Genomic DNA, 20,257 nt, shown 5'->3' on the forward strand with positions numbered 1-20,257 from the left:
AATGGGGAAGGGGCTGAAAACAGAGGCACAGTGTTACCTGGTCGAGGAGGTTGAGTCTCTTGACGTAGGCCTCTTCAGTGTGGAGAAGCTCTTTGGCGATGTTCAGGAGCTTCTGCGCCTCGGAGCACTGAGGGGAACAGACAAACACCGAGGATTATGTCTGAGACAGCAAACAAAGAGAAGATAAACATTTTCTCTGATGGCATCTTTGGTTTTTTAAATTTAAAGAACGGTCCACCGTCGTGGAATTTTAAACAAACTCCACATCAGCACATTATTCATCACAGTCAACCAAAACATACAGTACGCTGCAAAATCTCCCCTCCTTCACCTTTACACTACTTGTAACAGTGTGTTTTTAAAATTAAACTATTTGGGTAGCTTTTACCAAGATTTTGAAAACATTGACATAATACGCTGTTATAGGTTTTTGTTATGCCATGAATTTATAGAAAACAAAATGTTTACTATTCAAGGCATCGCTGGCCTTTTTAGGGCTGATTCTTGTCAGTGAAAATATTTTTCTTCAGCTGTGCGGCCTCTTTGTTGTGTCCCATTTATAGCTGCTGTCCCAAATCCATGTACCTTCAGCAGAGCAAAGCATCACTTGCTATGACATTTGCTTCCATATTAACTCAATAATTTTGATACAATGGAGGTCACAGTGTGCCTTCAAACTGGGAAACTGAGGTTCACTTTGAACCAATGCCTGAAAAATAAAGTAGAATCTGGTTTCTCTCTGGAGGGAAAAAAAAAAATCTTTTTCAACAGCTTCTTCTATTCTGATCAGCAGCAACTTCTGCAAAAAAGATATATTACTATCATTATTTAGTTTAACATATTTATTCTTCCCTGTTGATATTTTTTTTAGTTATATTTATTTGTTGTCTTGACCCTTGGCTTTATGTTGAACCTATATATCTATTTGTATATTTGCAACACAAATATTCAGTGATTTCTGACATAGAGAAGCAGCAAGTTTTTGTCCATCAACTAATCAACTCAGCACTATGTTCATTTTTTTTTAAAATTTCTAATTGTTTTTCTGTACTATGAATTGAGTTTAAGCTGTTGTATTTTTACTGATCCAGTACGATCAATCACATTGATAGGAAGGTGCATAATGGAGGCAATATTAGAAAACGTGATCATTTATTGAAACCTTGCTTTTCTTATGCTAGTAAAGGGCAGTTATTATAGATTTGTGTGTAAACACAAACAAATGACTTAAAAAATGTTTTATTCAAATGCCCATTATTATTATTCATTAACCAAACAAGGCTAAACCTGCAAAATGTTAATGACCATTTCTCAGTACTTTCCAACTTCCCAATCCTGTCTGTGGCTCTCAGCCTCCAGCCCATTGGCTCCTACTAAAGATGTCAATCTTTAAAAAAGGGGCTCACTAATATACAGTTGCATGTTTTAAAAAGGCTAAACAGGTGGACACTTTGTATTGTTTTTAGGAAACGTTACTAACAGGGGTAAAAAGGAAATTTATTATGGAAATTCTGCTGCTCCGGTACTTCCCTCAGGAGGATGGTGTATGTGGGAACTACAGTGCCCGTGTTCATATCAATATAGGAACACATCATCCAGTGTAATGGTGTGGCTCACTGTTGTGTTTTTAATAGTTTCTGTGACAACAATGGAGGTGGACAGTATAGAGGAAGAAGTTGTATCAGGCTTTGGCAACAGGCGACAGTTGTTAGGAGGATCAACTCACTATTAGTGTTTTTTCATGGGATTTGTTGACTATACAGAAAAATCTGAATTATAAGCAGACTTGTTATTTAATGCGTATGCTTGAGGCAACAGTTAGCCACACACACAGCCGTTTACTGTGAGCTGACATTCACATAGCTCTATTTTAGTCGTGGTTTATTTCAGCAGTGGTAACCTACGAAACTGGTGTACATTATAAAGCCAACGCGGTGAAACTGAAGAGCTGTGTCAGTTTCTCTCATTATGACTTGTTGAAGCTGAGATGACAAAAGATTGTATGATTTAGTAGAAAAAATGATGTTGCAGACAAAGTTCATCTCAGTGACACAGTGCTCACATCAGAGTCATGAAACACCGCGCCTATTGCGACAATGTGGGTTTCACAACAGCCGTCTCCCGCATAAACGCACATGCAACTCACCCTTGTACTGCTGTGCTTTTACAACACAGAATGTGAACTGTATCAAACAGTAACATTAGCAGCTAATATTACGCAGACAAAAGGGAAACTCAACTTTTTCATTGTTTGCAAAGAGGATGGTACAAAGTCATCAAAAGTTTTTCTTTTTCTTTTAGTGTCTTATCCTCTTGCAACGCACATCACTGAAAACCCACATCCTCTGTGACAACGTTGTCATTATAAAGCCGTCAACATGTTGGGTGTAGTGTCAGAGAAACTCATGAAGCCGCAAACACAGAAAGACAAGAACAAGCACAGGCACACACACACACACACACACGCCCTTCCCCTGCAGAGCAGGGTTGGGATCAGGAAACACTGGCGAGCAGAGATACCTTTCCCCAAAAGACCGTGGGTGTGGGCGGTCAGCAGAGGCCGCATGTTTTTGTGTATTCATCTGACACTCATGTGCGTTCGGGGTGTGTTGTGCAGCATGAAAAGAGACTTAGAAAGACAATGCTACATTTTTCTGTTTGTCTGAGCTTTTGTCTTTTCTTATTTGACACTGTTTCATCTTTCTGTCATCACTTCTTGAATCTCTTCTCCTTTGGAATGCCAGGATATTTTTAGACTTTACCCTGATGCCTGTACATCAGAAACCGTCGGTCTCCAATAAAGAAAGCAGTGGTGGCATACTGTATATAGGCCACCGCCAGGAAGAGTGTGTGTGCTGTTTGAGGTATCAGTGTTATTTACAATCAATAGTCAAACTGAAGGACAAGAGAAAATTGAAACTTCTGTGTGGAGACTCTTTCATCCAGCAGCCATCACAAGCTCCTGTTACAGCTTTTGGGCAGGTCTTCATCCTTTTATGTAGCGGCAGAGCTGCTTTCAGAGTCAAGTCGGCCACTGGTGAGCGGCAAAGTGAGGCTGCTGCAGTGTCTAACGTTTCATGCAGAAGTATTCTTTGAAACTGTTCACCCAGGCTGAGATAATAATAGATACAAGCTACTTTTTCCACTACATGAAAGGCAGTCTGACTGTCTGAGATGAGGCTTTTAAACCTGCAGGATGAGCTCAATTCAAAAATGCTATGTTAAAAGTTCCTGAAAATTATGATGCAACATGAAATATAAATTAAAAAGGGGATAGAAGGAACTAGCAGACACTAATGACCACCTTGGAGGTGAGGGGGGGTTATTCAGACTTTAAATTATGGTTGTTCAGGTTTCTGGTTATGACTTAATGAGGCTTAAGCATGCGAGGTACTCACTTTGTACGCCTCTGAAGATGTATCTGTCAGATACCCAGTCTGTGTGTCTGTCAGAGAGTGCATCTCCCCACTGCTCCCCTCATCCAAGTCACTGTCCTCATCCTGCGTTGAATCTCGCTTGTTGCCCAGGGTGACACAGCAGGACACACTCTCCGTTTCAGTGACACTGTCGTAATGGTCTTCCTCATCAATGGCGTCCTCGTTGGGAAACACTTCCCCTTCTGCGGCGCACGACGGGCTGTCGATGCCACTGTCCCGGTTGGGAATCTTCCCGTTCTGCTCCGAGGAGTCCGGATTGTCCAGGAGCTCGTGGGAGGAGCCTTCCTCCCGCTCCACATCGTCAAGGCAACCAATGCTGTGTGTGATGTCGTCCTCCGCCTGCAAATCGTCCAGCGTGGCGTCATCTGAGCCGTCGATGTGCATGGAAGCCAGACAGGAAATGTCAGAGACCTCGTCAGTCCGTTCGGAGGTGCCAAGTGCAAGTTTGTCTACAGGGGAGGAGTCTCCTGCAACCTTCCCTGTGGTGTCCTGGCCGCAGGAGGAGTTGATGTCAGACGCAGTGTCCATTCTCAGACACAGGTGCAGCTGGGACCGTGGGAGCACCCCCAGGATGGGGACCCTAGAAAAATAAAAGACAAAGTCACACCTTCTCAAAGGAAAATGAAGAATCAATACACTGTACCGTGTTTCCCACCGGAAAAATAATGAAAAGAGAAATGCTTTTTAAGGTTTTCTCATGTTTTATCCTTAAGCAATAAAATTCAACCAGTCCATGTGAGAAACAGGCATGAGTTGACAAAATGAAACTTGTACACACACACACACGCATGCACGCACACACACACACACGCACACGCACACACACACACACACACACACAAACGCACGCAAACAGAGCAAACAATCTATCTGACAAACTAGCCAAGAAAGATTTCTCATAAAAGTTCCTCCAGACGATGCCTTACTTTGAATTCTCAAACCTCTCGATGAGCAGCCCCACTTTCTGGGCCTCTCTCTGTTGCTGTGCTCCCGGGCCAGGAGGGGTTAGATTGGGCTTTGGTTTAGGTGGTGGAGGAGGTGCCGGCAAAGGCCTGCAGGGCGCTGGGGGGATCCTCTTGGGTTTCTTGTCTTGCCCAAGGGCGAGCAGGTGCGAAGGTTTAGGGGGCACTACAGATGCAGAAGTCCAGACAAGGCAAGAAGAGCAGAGCAAGAGAGACACATGAGGCTGCGGACATTCGCAAAAACCATCAGGTAACACGAATAAATCCGAGTGAGAAAACCTCCATGGCTGAGTCCATGAGTTAAGCCTGCTTGTTTCCTCGTAAATCCTCAAGACAAAACCCCAAACAGGAAAAAATACAGTTTAAGAAAGAAACGTATAGTAGCGGTGCAGAGCGAGACCAGCTCTGAGCCTCAGCTCTCTGCCGACTTCCTTATTTCTGAACAGGATGCTGAGATCTGTGTGTAAAGCCACCGCAGCTCCAGTTAGATTAAAAGAAAGCACAGACAGAGAAGTGACAGAGCTGTCTTCAAAATGCATTCATGCGCGCCTGCACTCTACGGGCAATTTCAACATCGAGTCTGTACATTTGCATTTTTGGAAACCTTAATGTCTCAAACCAGGAAATCTGATGAAATGTCACACTTGTTAATTTGAGCACTTCCTCTGTGTCTGTGTGTGTCGCTGTCAGATAACACAGAAGAGGTTGAATAGACTTTACAACAATGTAGTGATAAACCATGGAAAAGACAGGACTGTTTCAACTGTTTAATTTCTAAATTTAGCTTTGTTTTCTAAACCTAGTTACCTACATTTCATCAGTCATTTGGAGACTTTATTTAATGATGGAAATACAGAATACTGCTGTATCAATCAGAGTATTAATATTAATAAATGTTTGGATAATAATTGAGAAATACTGAACAGAAAACGGGACAAATAAGAAACAACAATCATTTAAAATTTCAAAATGTAATACACAACTGTTATCTCAAATTATCATAGACTAGAATGATGTCTTTGAATATCTTAATCTGTATCTATTTAACAATTATATGAAATGATTAAAGAAAGTCAGTGGAGACACATATTTCTATTTTTACTTAGTAAATGATCTGAAAGATGTCTTGATTATCAATGACAATGATTTTCTGTAGCACTTTGTGTAGCATTATTAGAAATGAGAGCAGGAGCAGCTGAACAAAGCCTCAGTTTGTTCAGCTCAAGTGTCTAAAGTGAAAGAACTGTGGCGTGATTACACTCTTTGCCATATAATGTTGCACAGTTACATGCTTCACCATTTTCTGACCATAGGGTTTTTGTTTTTTTCCAGAAGCCTTTTTGAGGGACTCAGGAACTCCCATTACAGAACCTGAATTTGGACCAGAGGGAACTTTTTAGTTCCAATTTTAGTTCCTACCTCCCAAAACTTCCTGCTCCAGGGTTATTACTTCCCTGCCAGTGTTCGGAGAACCGCTCTCTCAGGATAAACTGTGAGTGGAATAAAAACGCTTCGAGAGAGGAAGTTCATCCTGTCAGGTGGGAAATACTGTACGTATTTAAATGCACCGCCAGTGTTAGAACGTTGTTTGGAATAAGCCACTTCATTCTGCTCAGTAGAAAAAGACATGATATAATATGTTCCCTTGTCTTTAAGCACATTAATATTACCAGTAGTTCATTTTGATAAAGGTATTTTCTACTCATGACGACGAAATGACCTACTTTCATTTTCATTTTTACAACCCTATAAATATTACTGGTAATTCATTGATAGAGTTTTAGATATCACTTTTATTCCAGTGATTCATCCTGTAAGAACATTGGAACTGTGTGGATGCAGAACTGCTGACAAATCAAAGGAAAACACCTGAATCAACAGGTAGAGAAACACGATGAATGCAGAAGCTTGAGGGGTCACTGACTGGCCTCATTAACATGATGATTTTGTGAATCAGGTTTTATTGCTACAGCTGAAATGGATTGGTTGATTAACTGTCAATCACTAACTGTTGCAGTCACAGTTCCTCAATTTTGATTGGCTGCTTTTCTCAGTTTGACATACAGTATATATCACTGTACATTGAATGTCTTTGGGGTTTGGACTGTTGGTCAAACAAAACTAGCACAATGAATGAATGAATGAATGAATATGTCACATTGGGGCTCGGGGGATTTTTTATAGGCATTTTATGGCCAAAACAATAATCAGGAAAATAATTGGAAGATAAATCGATTCTGCAAATAATCGTTAGTTGCAGCTGTTTATGGCTTTCGCACAAAACAACGGGAGTTTTTTATGTCTACCATCACAATCAAAACACAAAATGAGGGAACATCTTGAATACTCCAGAGAACGTTTGATTTGTTGATTTTTCCTTTATTTGTGACCCATCTGTTTATATTAAAATGATTACTATGATCAAATAAGCATCACTGACAACCCTGACAATATATAGTAGAATAATAAAGATGATTTGGATCATTCTTGTAACATTTCTCCAGAAACAGTTGTGAGCCTCTTAAATATTGGGGACAAGTCTACGGTGTGATGTCCTAGTATGTTTCTCAGTAATTCCCTAAATGTAACACATGTTTTGTGTTTTTTTTTTTATATTTAGCATTCTTCAAATCAAATGATGCCCAAACACAAACACTTGCCGCTCCTGCAGAGGTGACCTACTGAGCTGTGTGAGTGACAGAGTGAGGCCAGACAGCTGACACGCACCATGTGTTGTCAGAGCAGAATAAATGACAGCTCAATAGCAGGGGTCTGATCTTGCTGCACCTTTCAATTATAAAAACAGCCCCAATGTCAAAAGTGGGCTTAAAGGGGCCTCGATGTGTCGCAGCGTTTTACCTTGAGGTTTCTGTGCGGTCGGCGGTCTGGGTGAGGTGGAGGGCTGGGGCCGGGGTTTGATGGCAGGCCTGTCGTGACATTGTTTGGGGGTCGGACCTTTCTTTGCCAGCCGTGGAGAGCACAGATAGTCCACTGAGCCACACTGGTACTGCAGAGAGGAGGCAGGGAGGTCTGCAGAGAAGAGACGAGAAGAAAGATAATATCAGCTATTGATCGATATAATGAGATGACACTAGACACACGTGCACATCCCCAGTGCAATCGTGTTACAGCGATGCAGCGGTGTGCAGGACTGTAGGTGGATGACCTTGAGCTCAGGATGATGCCCTCAGACAGAGCGCAGGGGGACCAGGAGAACCTCTGCAGCATCGATCCTGACACCAGGCCTGAGGCAGCAGACACAGAGCTGCGTAGGCTGCATATTGGTTTCTCTCACGCTCTCTGATAGGCCCGTATCTGACTGACTACAGCTAATCTTCTGTGGACACTGCCTGTAAATAGGTTGTTTGTGTGTGTGTGTGTGTGTGTGTGTGTTTGTGTGTGTGTGTGAGCGTGAGAGAAAAAGCAGCTAAATAATGGAGACCTGTGTGAACGCCACATCAAAGACACGTTTCCATTGCCCCGTGATGGACAACAAAGAGCTCTGGTTCAGACTGTACCCCTTTGGTTTGATCAGTCTGGCCTTGTCTTTTGAAGAAACTGAACTGAATTTCCTTTCATTGGTTTTTATTGATTTAAAAATTATGTAAAGTGGCGGTTTGAAGTATAAGGCTATATTTTAAGTTTTACAAAATGACCAAAACAAACCCTAAGTGCTAAGCTCATGTGCTCCTACTAAAGATGTAAAATGGTTACAAATATCTACTTTTATTATTAAAGTTTAGTTGAAGTTTACTTTTAAACAAACGTTACTCAAACTATCGCACAACAAGCTAATGGCTAAATCGGCAGTTCTTGTTTTGGTCTTTTGTTATGCGATTTGCTGACAAAAAAAAAGCAGAGTCCAGACTCATGCTTTATGCTGATTTGCAGATTTACAGAGTTTTATTTTCTCGGGCCCTGATGTTGTTGTCTTAATTCTTCCAGTGACAAAACACACCTCAGAATATTTCACTGTTACAGGAAGTGTTGAAGAAAGTGACGAGAAAACAGAAACAACGTGCTGACTATGCAGTAAAATTAATTTAGGTAATTAAAAAAAAATAAAGAAAAGAGAAATTAAATCAAATTTGCACCTGTGAGGATGCACACAGCACTCGGGACACACAGAGAGAAAATCCAGGATAGAAGTTACGATGTACATCTGGCTGTGGTCCTACTGTCATTTGTGTTTTTGAATTTCATTCAAGAGAAAAGAAATCTGGGATCTGCAAGAATCACAATACTTGTGTGTGTGTGTGTGTGTGTGTGTGTTTGTTTGTGTGTGTGTGTGTGTTTGTGTGTCTGTTTGTTTGTGTGTGTGTGTGTGTGTGTGTGTGTGTGTGTGTGTGTGTGTGTTTGTTTGTGTGTACTGTATGTGCTCTGACCACTTTCTGTGTTTTTGGCTTTGCTGTTATCTGATGTGTCCGTCCATTACCACAGAGTGACGTCCCTCAGTAGATTATGATAACAGCCTTGCAAACTACAGCCACACATCTCCGTTCCTTTGGGCTCATGGATTTGATCTAGTCAGCCCAACTATTTCTCAACTGGATTACAGCACGAAATTGCACCGAGCCCCCACAAGAGCCCTGGCACATCTAATTTGGTGTTTTTAAGCTGTGCTCCAGGCGGTGGAAGGGGAGAATTCAGTCTGTAATGAGTCCTGTTACGCTGTCTGCCCCATGTGGCACACTGCAGGCTTTCCCACCATCTCTGCACCACAACAGAATAAGAGCAGGCAGGGGGAAAAGATGAGGCTTGCAAACATCCCCCTCAACTCTAAAGAATACAGAGATTGAAAAATGTGAAATTGTGTTTTCTCCACAGAGAGTCACAGATCCTATAGTAAGTAAGTTTTATGTTCTTTCAGACTGTCCTTGAATTTGGTCCCTAGCAACATAAATATTGTGAACCTCTTGCTGTGGTTTCTGCTAATACCATCTCTAAATCAGCGATGACTTGTGGGTTGAGTCACAGGAAAACGTTGACCTGTGATCAAGTGAACAAGCAGGTCCTTCAGGCAAACGGCTGCCTGGTGACGAACTCTTTGACCCAAGACTGGCTGGGGTCGTTCCTGGGAAAAACAAACAGCACTGAAAGACGGACACATAGGGGCCGGTACCTATGGAAACTCAGCGCAGCCATGGTTACCTGAGAGCAAAACCTGGCCCTCATTTCAAACTGCCCAACACCAAACAGGAACTTGACGACACAGCAGAGCCAGAAGAGCTGACACACACGGTTTCTCTTAATTAAAATCTCACAGACCGAGGATAAAATGACACGACACGTCAACTTTCAACAGCACCCAAGGAATACACAGTGAGTACATAAGCAAGTAAATAACTTATTATATCATATCACAGTGATGTCAAGCTGTTGCAATAGACTGTTAATAAAGCTTACAATAATTCAGAATAGAAAAGAAATACATAATTAGTCAGTATTAGAGAGTATATTCTGAGAAGGGAGCCGGTTAGGGAACATTACCTTGCCTCCAACTGTTCAGTTTCACATATCCAAAGTCCAAAGAACAAGTAAGTGGAAAAATCTCCCACACAATGCCAGTTAATATCAAAACTGCCAGTGCGCGTGTCCGACTGAGACTAGTCTTTGTGGCAAACACACACACACACACACATACACACATCAAAGTCCTTCAAAGCTCAATCCTGCATCACACCCACACACACACACACAGACAAGCACACATTCACCTATCCTTTCCCAGGTGCATTCGAGGAGCTGCACCTGTCTGTTCACCTGCCAAACCTGATCCAAGTAACTCCACCCAGCGCCAGAGTGACGTGACTGGGTGTCACTGTGGAGGCCCAACGATCCCAGCGTACAGCTACAGCTGGCCCACAGCTTCGCCCATATCACACCACTCAACAGACGCTGTCATCGTTCCAAAACTGACTTTAACCAAAACAATGTCTCAAGCTACGGGTCAGCCAGCTAATTGGTTTGGACTCAGAGGGATCCAAGTGATGAGATTAACATTGTAACTGTAATTTTTAAGAGGGCTTTTGTGAAAGTGCACAGGAGAATACTAATCTGAGCTCATGAATTTCATTTGCTCCGTGCCGGTTACTAAGGAATGGATGAATAGGACAATTAGACAGGAATTACACATATTATCACCACCGCACCCGTATGTGACAATCTTTCCCTGCAGAAAACAATTTCAAGCCAGTATTAGTCATTACACATCCCTTTAATTAGACAAACCAAATAACATTTTACCTGTTCATTCGTGTCTGTGATGTAAGACGCTCTTAGGAAGTGAACAGAACGAACAGCAACCAGAGAGCCCAGCCAATAATTTGGACTGTAACCTGAAAGACTGCATTACAGTGTATTTCTAAAAACAGTGAAGTGGACTGCTGTGCACGTAACAGGCAGAAACCTTCAGGTATGTGACAGGGACATATTGGAAACGTAAAGATACTCTCACCCTCTCTCTTTCAGTCGCAGTGAAAAGGCCCCCGCCAAATCTCTGGCGACACTGTGATGCTGTCACAAGAGAAAAACCTAAGGGATCTCTGTTATGTCGCTAACAGCAGTGCAATATGAGTCTGTTTGAGCGCCTTCACCTGCTTTGCATTTAGAGACTCTCTGACATGCCATCATGTACAACCTTTAAACGCTCTTTCAGCTCTGTCACATTATGAGGCTTGAGATGTTTTTACTTAAAATGGCTGAGTATCATTTCAAATTTTTTGATATTTGTGCTGATACCACACCTGAGTTTTGGTATCAGTGCGAGCAGATTTTTTTTTTCACACCTTACTTTGAGGAACATAAGAATGATTTCTTTGGAACCGGGTTTAGGGTTAGTTGGATTTAGACTGAACGCTCCAGACTGAAATATCTAAAAACATCTACTGGATGGACTGGTAAACAATATGTGCAAACATTCATGGTTACCAGATGATGAGTCCTAATAATTTTGGTGATCCCGGAGGTCACCTTTTGTGGTTTTGAGTGAATATTCTCTGCATAACTGTTACATTTAATTTGATTCAAACATTCAAGTTCCCCTCAGGATGAATAGTAATAACTCTGGGGAGCTTCATAGCACCTCATTTGGTGAAATTTGAATCTATCCAATAATAATAATAATATTCTCACAAGCCTTACCTGTTCTTTTAGATTAATGCTATAGTTATAAAATGTTAGCATGCTAACAAGCTAAACTAAGACAGAGACACGATGCACTGCTGTGAGTAAGATAAGCCTTGCAGAGCTGCTGGCACGACTGTATGTGACTTCTGGTCTTGTTCATTTAACATAAAACACCAAACTTCTCAGATGTTACATCGGTACATCCAGCGGTATCAACAACTTTGCCTGCATGAAATAAATTTAGCAATAGTTTGATTAAAATTGGGAACCAGGAATGAGTAAACAAGCTTATGAATCAATATTAGGTTTCAAAATATATTTCTGCACCAAATCAGTATCAATGTTCAATCCCCACTCTCAAAATAGGTTAGAGCACGTTTTTTTGTTAGTTAACAGCTTTTTTAAATAAATAGAGAGCAAAATAAAAATTCTAATTATTTCGGGAGAAATTAGTCTTCAAAGCAAAGAATGTCAGAGTCAGAGCCCCAGGTCATTAGGTGGTGGTTTTTGAATTGTACCAGATCCAGATCTGGTGAACTTGCTTTTAGCTTCTGTTCTCTGGCTGATGCCTTTGTAAAACTGTGTCCACAGTTTTTTGTCCATTACTTTTCCTGGAAAATAAATTATCATAACAAAATAACGTATTTCATCACCAAACAGTCACAAAATTTGCATCATAATTTAATTAACTTTGATAGCGGTAGCTAATATCAGACAGCAGCTGTTACATCTTTAAAAACTGCCTCATTTTGGAACAAATGTTCTTCGCTCTTTCTCCTTTTTCTCAAACACCCATGAGAGACACAGACTCAAAACACACATACACACAAATACACACTCAAAATTGCACAAACCTAGCTAGCTGTCAGTCACTGTCAGCCCTGAGGCGACCCCCTCAGAGTCATTTATTACCCATCATCCCTTGAGTACAGTCCTCTCGCCCCAGTGCTGTCTGGGAGACAGATCATTCAGATTCAGCAGAGTCTTCCCAGTCAGGCAGCCAGTCAATCAGGTCTCCTTCCCGCAAACCAACCCCTGGTGAGGCTGAGCTGACACCCCCGCCCCCATCACTTCAACCACCTCCCAAATTCCAAGACGTAGCTGAGTCCTGGTGACATTTTTTCTGAGTATGGCACCTCATTATTCCCACATCACCATCAGATTTCCCACTTCCTGCGCCTGCATTAGACCCAGTCTGCTCCTCTCATTCAGCCTGTGTCCATGTCTCTGTTTTGCTCTCTCTCTCTCTACCCAGATATAGACCATATTGATCTGGTTTTTGCAGTCTGTTAGAGGAGCGGTCTCTCATCGAATGACTCTTACATTTATAATGAACATGGAGCCGCTTAACTTCTAAACTCTCACAGACAGGCGCACACATACTGGGCATGCCTCAATGCCTGATCCTACCAGATAAAGAAAACAGAGCAAAACAGGGTGAACAGTAGAGAAAGCAAAAAGAAAACAGCAGCCTGGAGAGAGCGAAGGTAGTGGAGATAACAGAGAGGCCGACTGTCACTATTAGTTTTAGCACGATGTCAACTTCCACTCCATATCCATCCTCCTGTCCCCTCGCCTCATCCTGTTTCTACCCTCCCTGTGCAGCAGGAGACAGTAATGAGCGCTCTGACCTTGATCTGCTTTTCAGTGATTACCCCAACAGTTAAAAACCAGAGAGACAGAAATCCACAGAGAAACACAAAGACTAGAATGCATATTTCTGAAGTACTGTGAGGTGTCAGACTTGGAGGCTTATATGTGAAAATTAACGACGGTGAATGAAACTGGGACAGAAGTGGGATGAGGATTAAGATAGAAGTTGTTCACTTACTGAATATAAATAAATAAATATGACATCTGTGGATGTTTTGACACCCCCCCCCCCCCACACACACACACACAATAAAATTGATCACTATTGGAATCCACCATAATTAACAAGAATTCAGGCTGAATGTAACAGCCGAGCTCAGCGAAGGACAAATCAACAAACCTTTAACAACATGCCTTTAATCCTGCAGGGGGCAGCTTTTGGTGCTTAAAAATATCAATGAAGCTAACGAATACTTTCATCATTGATTAATCTGCTGGTTATTTTTCATATTCATCCTTTTTGTCTTTAAAATGCCAGAAAATAATATAAAATGTCTGTTATAATTTCCCACAGTCCAGGGTGATGTCTTCTAATGTTTTGTTTTGAACTTCAGTTCGATTCAGTTTATTTTCATGTGTGACAAAGAAAAGTATAAAATTTGAGAAGCTAGAAACAGCAAATATTTGACATTTTTGCTTATAATAAATAAATAAAATGATTATTTGCTTGTCAGAATACTTGTAAATCAATTTTCTGTCGATCAACTACTGATTAATTGACTAATCATTGAGTAAGTAAATAAAAGGGAATAAGTGGGTGGAGCATCACTTTAATAGGATCTATGTCACATACACGCTGAGAAAGTGAATAGAGCAGAGAGAGGAAACGCTGGTGCCAGTACAACAACAGCTGCTCCTGGATCTACAGCAGGACAGATCCTCTATCTCTGAAAATCAGCAGATTTCCCTCAAGGCTACAACTAACAGTTCACCACAGGGTTTATTAACACACACACACACACACACACACACACACACACACACACACACGCACACACACACACACACACACACAAACAAACACACATGCAATCACAAGGACAGAAGGATCATCAGGTATCCAATCGCATAGAGTAGCATCTGGCCCCAGATTACAAATCTATATTCATCAAATTCGCTTCATACTCTGTTATCATAACCTGTCACGTTCCCTTTGTCAGTCCCTCTATTAGTCTGAGGAAAATGTGTTGTGTCGTTTAAGAATTAGTGGCGTCTCAAGTTTCACTAGTATCATGGCTTCCCAGGGGCTGGGGTGAGAGGAGGGGGGGAGGGGGTAAGTCATCTTGTTAGGTTTGTCCTCTCCTCCTAAATCAGGCCAGTGGGCACAGCAGGCACACTGACATGTCTCCCGCACTAAGTGGGAGGATTTCACCAGCTCCCACAGATTAGGACCATGCGATTTTGTGGGGGGGGGGGATAAGACAGGCAGAGACTGAGAGGTTGAAAAGAGGATGAGGAGGCAGCAGATGGCTGGAAAGTGTTGATGAAAGTCATAGCCGACTGTTGTGGGAGCAGAGAACTAATAGAGACTTGCAAATGAGTGCGAAAAATAGGAGTAATGACATAAAGTAGAGTTGAGTGGTTTGAGAGGAACCAGGAAGTATGACAGCGGTAAGAAAAGTGATAAGTTGCAATCTTCAGCTGACATACAGTCGTCGAAGCTGTAAATACAGTGAGGAAAAAATAGGCCCATCTGCTTTCTGTTCCTGTAATAATACGCTGCAACTGTCAACAAGTGGAGAACGCTAAACATAAAAAGACTGACGAGTTAATATCAGTGGCATCGTCCTTGTGGAGCCTCAAATAAATCAAGTTACTCTAGGAAGAATTCTCCCTCAGAGTGCCCTGAGAAACCGAAGAAGAGGCTATTGCCGTGGCAACAATGCTGATCTATTTCGCTAATATAGTAGGTAGGTCATGATGAACTATAAAGAACTACTTTTCTTTCAGCGGGCACACAGTTCAGACGTTGGTGGACGTATAAATGTCAAATGAATTAACAAGTGACTAAATCAGAAAAGGATCCTGGCCACTGTCCTTTACACTGCAGAGGAGAGCAGACACACCATGCAGCGCTCAGTCCTTGCCGGCAGGGCGGACGAAAAGCTGAGGATGAGGGATGACACAGTCATTGACCTTTTTCCTACAGCATGACTCAAGGCCTCACAATCTTGCTGCCAACTATACTGATTCAGATAAGTCATGGGCGAACACTCAGAGTTTACAGTAAGTAGCACAGTGATGTGAGGACGCAGCAAGGGGATGATTCAAATTTATTACCAAACACGTGACTTGTTGCACACTAGCAAGTGGCCTCTGCAATTTTGGCCTCTTGCCTGTCCAATTCACAGCCTCCCCCCACTACCACAACAGCTATAACAGGACTTTTATGAGGCACGGTGCAGAGAAGTAAGCCTCCATTTGTCTGGATGCAGTGCAGTACAGTAGCCCAGAGCATTTACGGTAAAGGAAGCAGCCACAGATTGGCAATTAGGGCAACACACACACAGGAGAACAAGGGGGTTTACAAACCTGCCTGTGGAGATGACTACCCGACTGTCCCAGAAACTACTGAAGCCTACTGTAGACGCTCTCAATGGCGGCTTTCACTGTGTAACCCAACTGGCAGTTTTGCACAACAATCAGAGCAAAGCTGAGCAGGAGCCCATCTTTTTCCTCTCCCCAAGTCCATTTAACTGAAACACTAACACACCTTCACCAGCAAAGGGAATTTCTAACTGGTGGTGCTGGAAAAATACTCCAGCTCTTTCCATTCCCACAGGGGGTGGGGGAGGTCTCAACACACACAGGTCTGCTTCATGAGTCATCAGCACCCGAAGCCTGAAATAGCATTTTCAAAAACAAATTTCAATCTGTCCGAAGAAAGCCATATTGTAATGAGGATTACGCAGTTTAATCTTCTGGATCCAGGCATGATCACTCTTTGTACTGACGAAGGGGCTCTGAAGTGAGAATGTATTGATTATTTTACCATATATTGATCGGTGGGATTAACCAATCATTGTGGTGGACAAGGCCGGTTAAAAAACCAGTCATCTGGTTGACATGCATGATTGATTAATTGCTGACTGATCGATGACTTAGATATTAACGCAAGTCAAATACAGTGACCCCCCCCCAACATTCACACTAACACACGTACACATGTTAACATGCACATGCATACATTGTTCTTTCGCAAGGCTCGGTCGCTTAACTTTATAGAAACCCATCTGCAGTACAGACCACAAAATTACTCTGACACTCAACTCATGTCAACATTGTTCCCGTTACACTGTGATCTGCGAACGTTTTACAGCGTGCGGCAAAGTGCTCCACTGCGACCGCAGAAAAACATTCAGCAGCTACCAAAAACACTGCCGACCAAATCACTCCCTTTCACAAATAAAAAGGCAGCCCACACTGAGAGAACATGTCGCAGGCGACCAAAACACACCTCTCATAGCCACAGAATTACACCTCTGGAAAAGCTGGTCTCCCCCGGCAGAACAACAGGAGGAAGTGGTGAATGCAGAGTTACGTCCACTGAATTCAGCTTTTCCAGTTTCCATATGAACGTGTTTGTTGAAAAAAGAGGCATTTACTAATTAGAAGGAGGAGAGGTTCCCAGAGGAAGTGTGTATATTTGTGCTGTGGGTGCATGTGTCTAAAGGGCTACAACTGATGATTATTTTAATTACTCAGTATGTCATGGAAAATTGTTTTTGTTGAACAATTTATTGTTCCATGTAAATTAATGAATCCATTAGTCGAAAATCAACAGGAGTTAGTCGACAGAAATTTAATTGGCAACTATTTTGATAATCAAATAGTCATTTTAAACAAATATGCTACATTACAGTCGCTAGTTTCAGCTTCTCAAATGTGGGGATTTGATACTTATCTTTGTCAAACACAATAATAAACTGAATATCTTTGGCTTGTGGACAGTTTGAACAAGACTTTTGAGGACGTAACAATGGGTCACAAATGATATTTTGCAGACAATCCATGAATCTGAAAATTAAACGTCATAAAAAAAGAAACATTTGGTCAAACAGTCCATAATCTGAAGGTACTGTATTTAACTGACACTGTTAAAACATCTGAAAAACAAAAATGAGCATGTTTCCCATTTTTGCTTGATAAATGACGAAAGCTTAATCGACTGTCAAAACTGTTCTCAATGAATTCTCTGTGCTGATACACAATGGACTCTTAAGCCGCACACAGAGAGGAAGGGGTATTATGTGAACATGCAAATATCGTTCTGATACATCTGATGATATCATTTTGCTGTTTGAAAATGAGGAAGTTACAGCAAGAGAAAGTTTCATGCTGGTGCTGAACAACTTGACTTGAAAGATAAAAGCTAAAGTACATTGAGATTTCTTTTTAGGTGAAAGTCATTTTTTATAACTTTTTCTGGAAATCAATTGAAAAGAAAATTGATTCAATTTTTTCATTACTATTTCAGCACTACTTCCTTAAAACCATACGCAAAGTTCTGTCCCACAACTCGACCTTCATTCTCTGTGAGCTGCGTGGTAGCACTACGTGAGGTGGACGGGTGACCACCACACCCTCCCTACATCTGTTCCAGGCAGGATGGATGTCAGCATGTGGAGGGGAGTGTCTATGAGGCTGATGACAGTCAAAGGGTCCCCGAGCGGGACAGCCCAGCCCTGTACAGGTCAACGTGTCGCCCATTCCAGTCCAGCTCAGTCCAGTCTGGTTGGAGTAATCCAGAAAGGGTGTGTGGACGTAAAAAGGGCTGGGTTGATGAAAAAGAAAGGGCTGAGGGTGAGGAACAGGGGGTAATGTACAGTCTCCTCCCCTGTCACTGCTTCTCTATGCTGATACACACTGGACTCTTACCAACATACACACAGAGACAAAAAGGTCACTGTGCACTCAACACCGACGCGTCTTCTTTGACGTCAGAATAATTTTTCGAAATGTCACTTGGCTCCCGAATGGCAGCGTCAGCAATGGGATGTCTCCGGCAAGGAGCATCTGAGGCGAGCAGCTCCTGTCAGTCTGTCTAAACTTATGAACAAAGTGTGTGACACCAGCTCACTGGGCTGCAGCTTCTTGGATGAGTCACTCAAATTTGAAAACTGAGAATACTTTTAAATGCCAGCGAGGGAGAAGTCTAAATTAACATTTTGTGCAGGAAGAGTTTTGAATGGAAACCTAAATCACTCAAACCTATTCAATCTGAGGTTTGTGGATGGCAGAATTAGCTAAGACATGAGAGCAAGAGGCCAAGACATACTGAGAACCACACACACATGCACACACACACCAAATCACTGTACAAGGAGAGGCCTGTTATAGAAGCCAGGTGTACACTAGACAGACTAATAAAGGCTCCTATTTCCTCTCTAATGGCTCCAGTATTTCCCCTTACAGCACTGCAGTGGCCACAGCCATGTTAGTGTGCCCACACAGGAGACAATGGGACTGCCAGGGTCGGCCTCTTATACACTCAGTCAAATATAGGAAGTTATGTTCTCACTGTCTGAACCTGAAATATGGATGCTGACCCGCAGCTGGATGCATGTGTGTTCCAGAGCTACAGTGTCCGTGAGTAAAGAGAGAGACAGTTTATCATGATTGTGCTATAATCCAGCTGACCCTCTCATCTTACATTAGTTTACAGATAACAGATTTTGTCCTTCGGGAATAAAATCTGCTACCATTACAATCCATTATGTACTTCATGATACGTGAGTCATGTGAACACAAGACAACGAAGGAAACCCTGAGGTGACGTTTTCTTTTTTCATTTTTGTGACACTTAACAATATTTGCTGATAGTCGCTAAGGAGTGAAGACCCAACGAACCACCTGATAATCGATGAATCATTGATTAGTAGCTCCTGAAAAACCCTGAATCAAGGACCATCTAGCAGATAACGATGAATTTCTGGAACGGACTGGGAGACGCTGTAGTAATGAATCACTAGTGATGACAAGTCTCTGCGACACGAACAACAAACACTTTCTCCATAAGTCAGTCCTGATTAACTCTGCAGCTTCTCTTGTGCACTTAGCCTTTTTGCCCCCCCTGTTCCAACTAGCTAAACCTAACCCCTTTTTACCACATGACCACTGGGGGCCTCTGGAATGGGTCAGGTATCATTTCTTTTCCTTGCACTTCATTAGAAAAATAAACAAGCAAAAGCAGGAACATAAATTACAACTTTCTTTATAACTGTTTTTTTTTTAAATTATCATTATTAGTATCAATGATTTTGATCATCATCATTGTTATTGTTGTTGTTGTTATGTCGTAAGTCCATTACCTTTTTATACTGTCAACTCATGTTTGTCTCATCTGACTATGGCCCTTTCAAAATCAACTTCAAAATCTGCTTCTGTGTTAAAAGAAAATGTCAAAATAAAAGCCAAAAAATGAACAAGATCTCAAACTTTACACACATTTATCATGAATACACCACGTATGGGGATCATTTCCAGTGGGCTATGATATATACACAGCCCTTGCTGAATTTCTATCGAATGAGCTGCAGAGAACCACAGTCAGCTGCGGCAGGAGCTCTGTCATCTGTCACCTGTGATACCTGCAACAGCTTGTCTCTGAAGGGTCTGAAGGGTCTGAAGGATGAGGCGAGGATTGATCAAAGAGCGTCCAATTAGAGGACTGCTGTTATTGCCGCTACATGGTGTCAACATCAGGGGTCCACGAGGGATGTATAGAAACAGCCCTGGGTAAGAGCTGTTCCTATACATCCCTGGTGTGATGACACACAATATTTTATAGAGTGTCTAGAGTGCTGCTAGGCCCCAGTTAGCTTGTTTTCAGTAACACATACCTACAAGATAATCATATTCTTCCTCTTTCCCATTTCCACATTACCCGATTTTTGCTGCCAGGAAACATCAGTCAAGCTTTGTGAACTACAAAACTGGAAGATCACTAAGAACAGCTTACTGTCCTGAAATTTACCATTTATGGTAGTTCCCCAGTTACTGCAAGCAGCCCCATGTGTGCACAGGTACTAACTTTCCACTTTACGACGAGACATTAACCCCCCCCCCCCCCCCCCC

General features: G+C 42.1%; 1 protein-coding gene across 2 annotated transcripts in view; it reads right to left on the reverse strand.

The window, feature by feature from the left end:
- fgd (faciogenital dysplasia) overlaps positions 1–20,257 on the reverse strand; it is a 55,293-nt gene that overhangs the window by 15,029 nt on the left and 20,007 nt on the right. Inside the window, exons 1-5 of one of the 2 annotated variants that reach the window (XM_087180180.1) lie at positions 9,890–10,083; positions 7,259–7,429; positions 4,364–4,565; positions 3,399–4,017; positions 38–127 (exon numbers count right to left, since the gene is read on the reverse strand). In XM_087180180.1, the coding sequence (XP_087036306.1) occupies positions 38–127; positions 3,399–4,017; positions 4,364–4,565; positions 7,259–7,429; positions 9,890–10,049 (1,242 nt within the window). In that variant the 5' untranslated portion in view covers positions 10,050–10,083. Of the gene's footprint in view, positions 1–37; positions 128–3,398; positions 4,018–4,363; positions 4,566–7,258; positions 7,430–9,889; positions 10,084–20,257 lie in introns of those variants that run through there. The other variant, XM_023429547.2, reaches the window with a different exon arrangement.

The sequence above is a fragment of the Seriola lalandi genome, unplaced genomic scaffold (assembly GCF_002814215.2).
Source record: "Seriola lalandi dorsalis isolate HSWRI2012SDOR001 ecotype SW California unplaced genomic scaffold, Sedor1 jcf7180002054896, whole genome shotgun sequence".
Taxonomy (NCBI): Eukaryota; Metazoa; Chordata; class Actinopteri; order Carangiformes; family Carangidae; genus Seriola; species Seriola lalandi.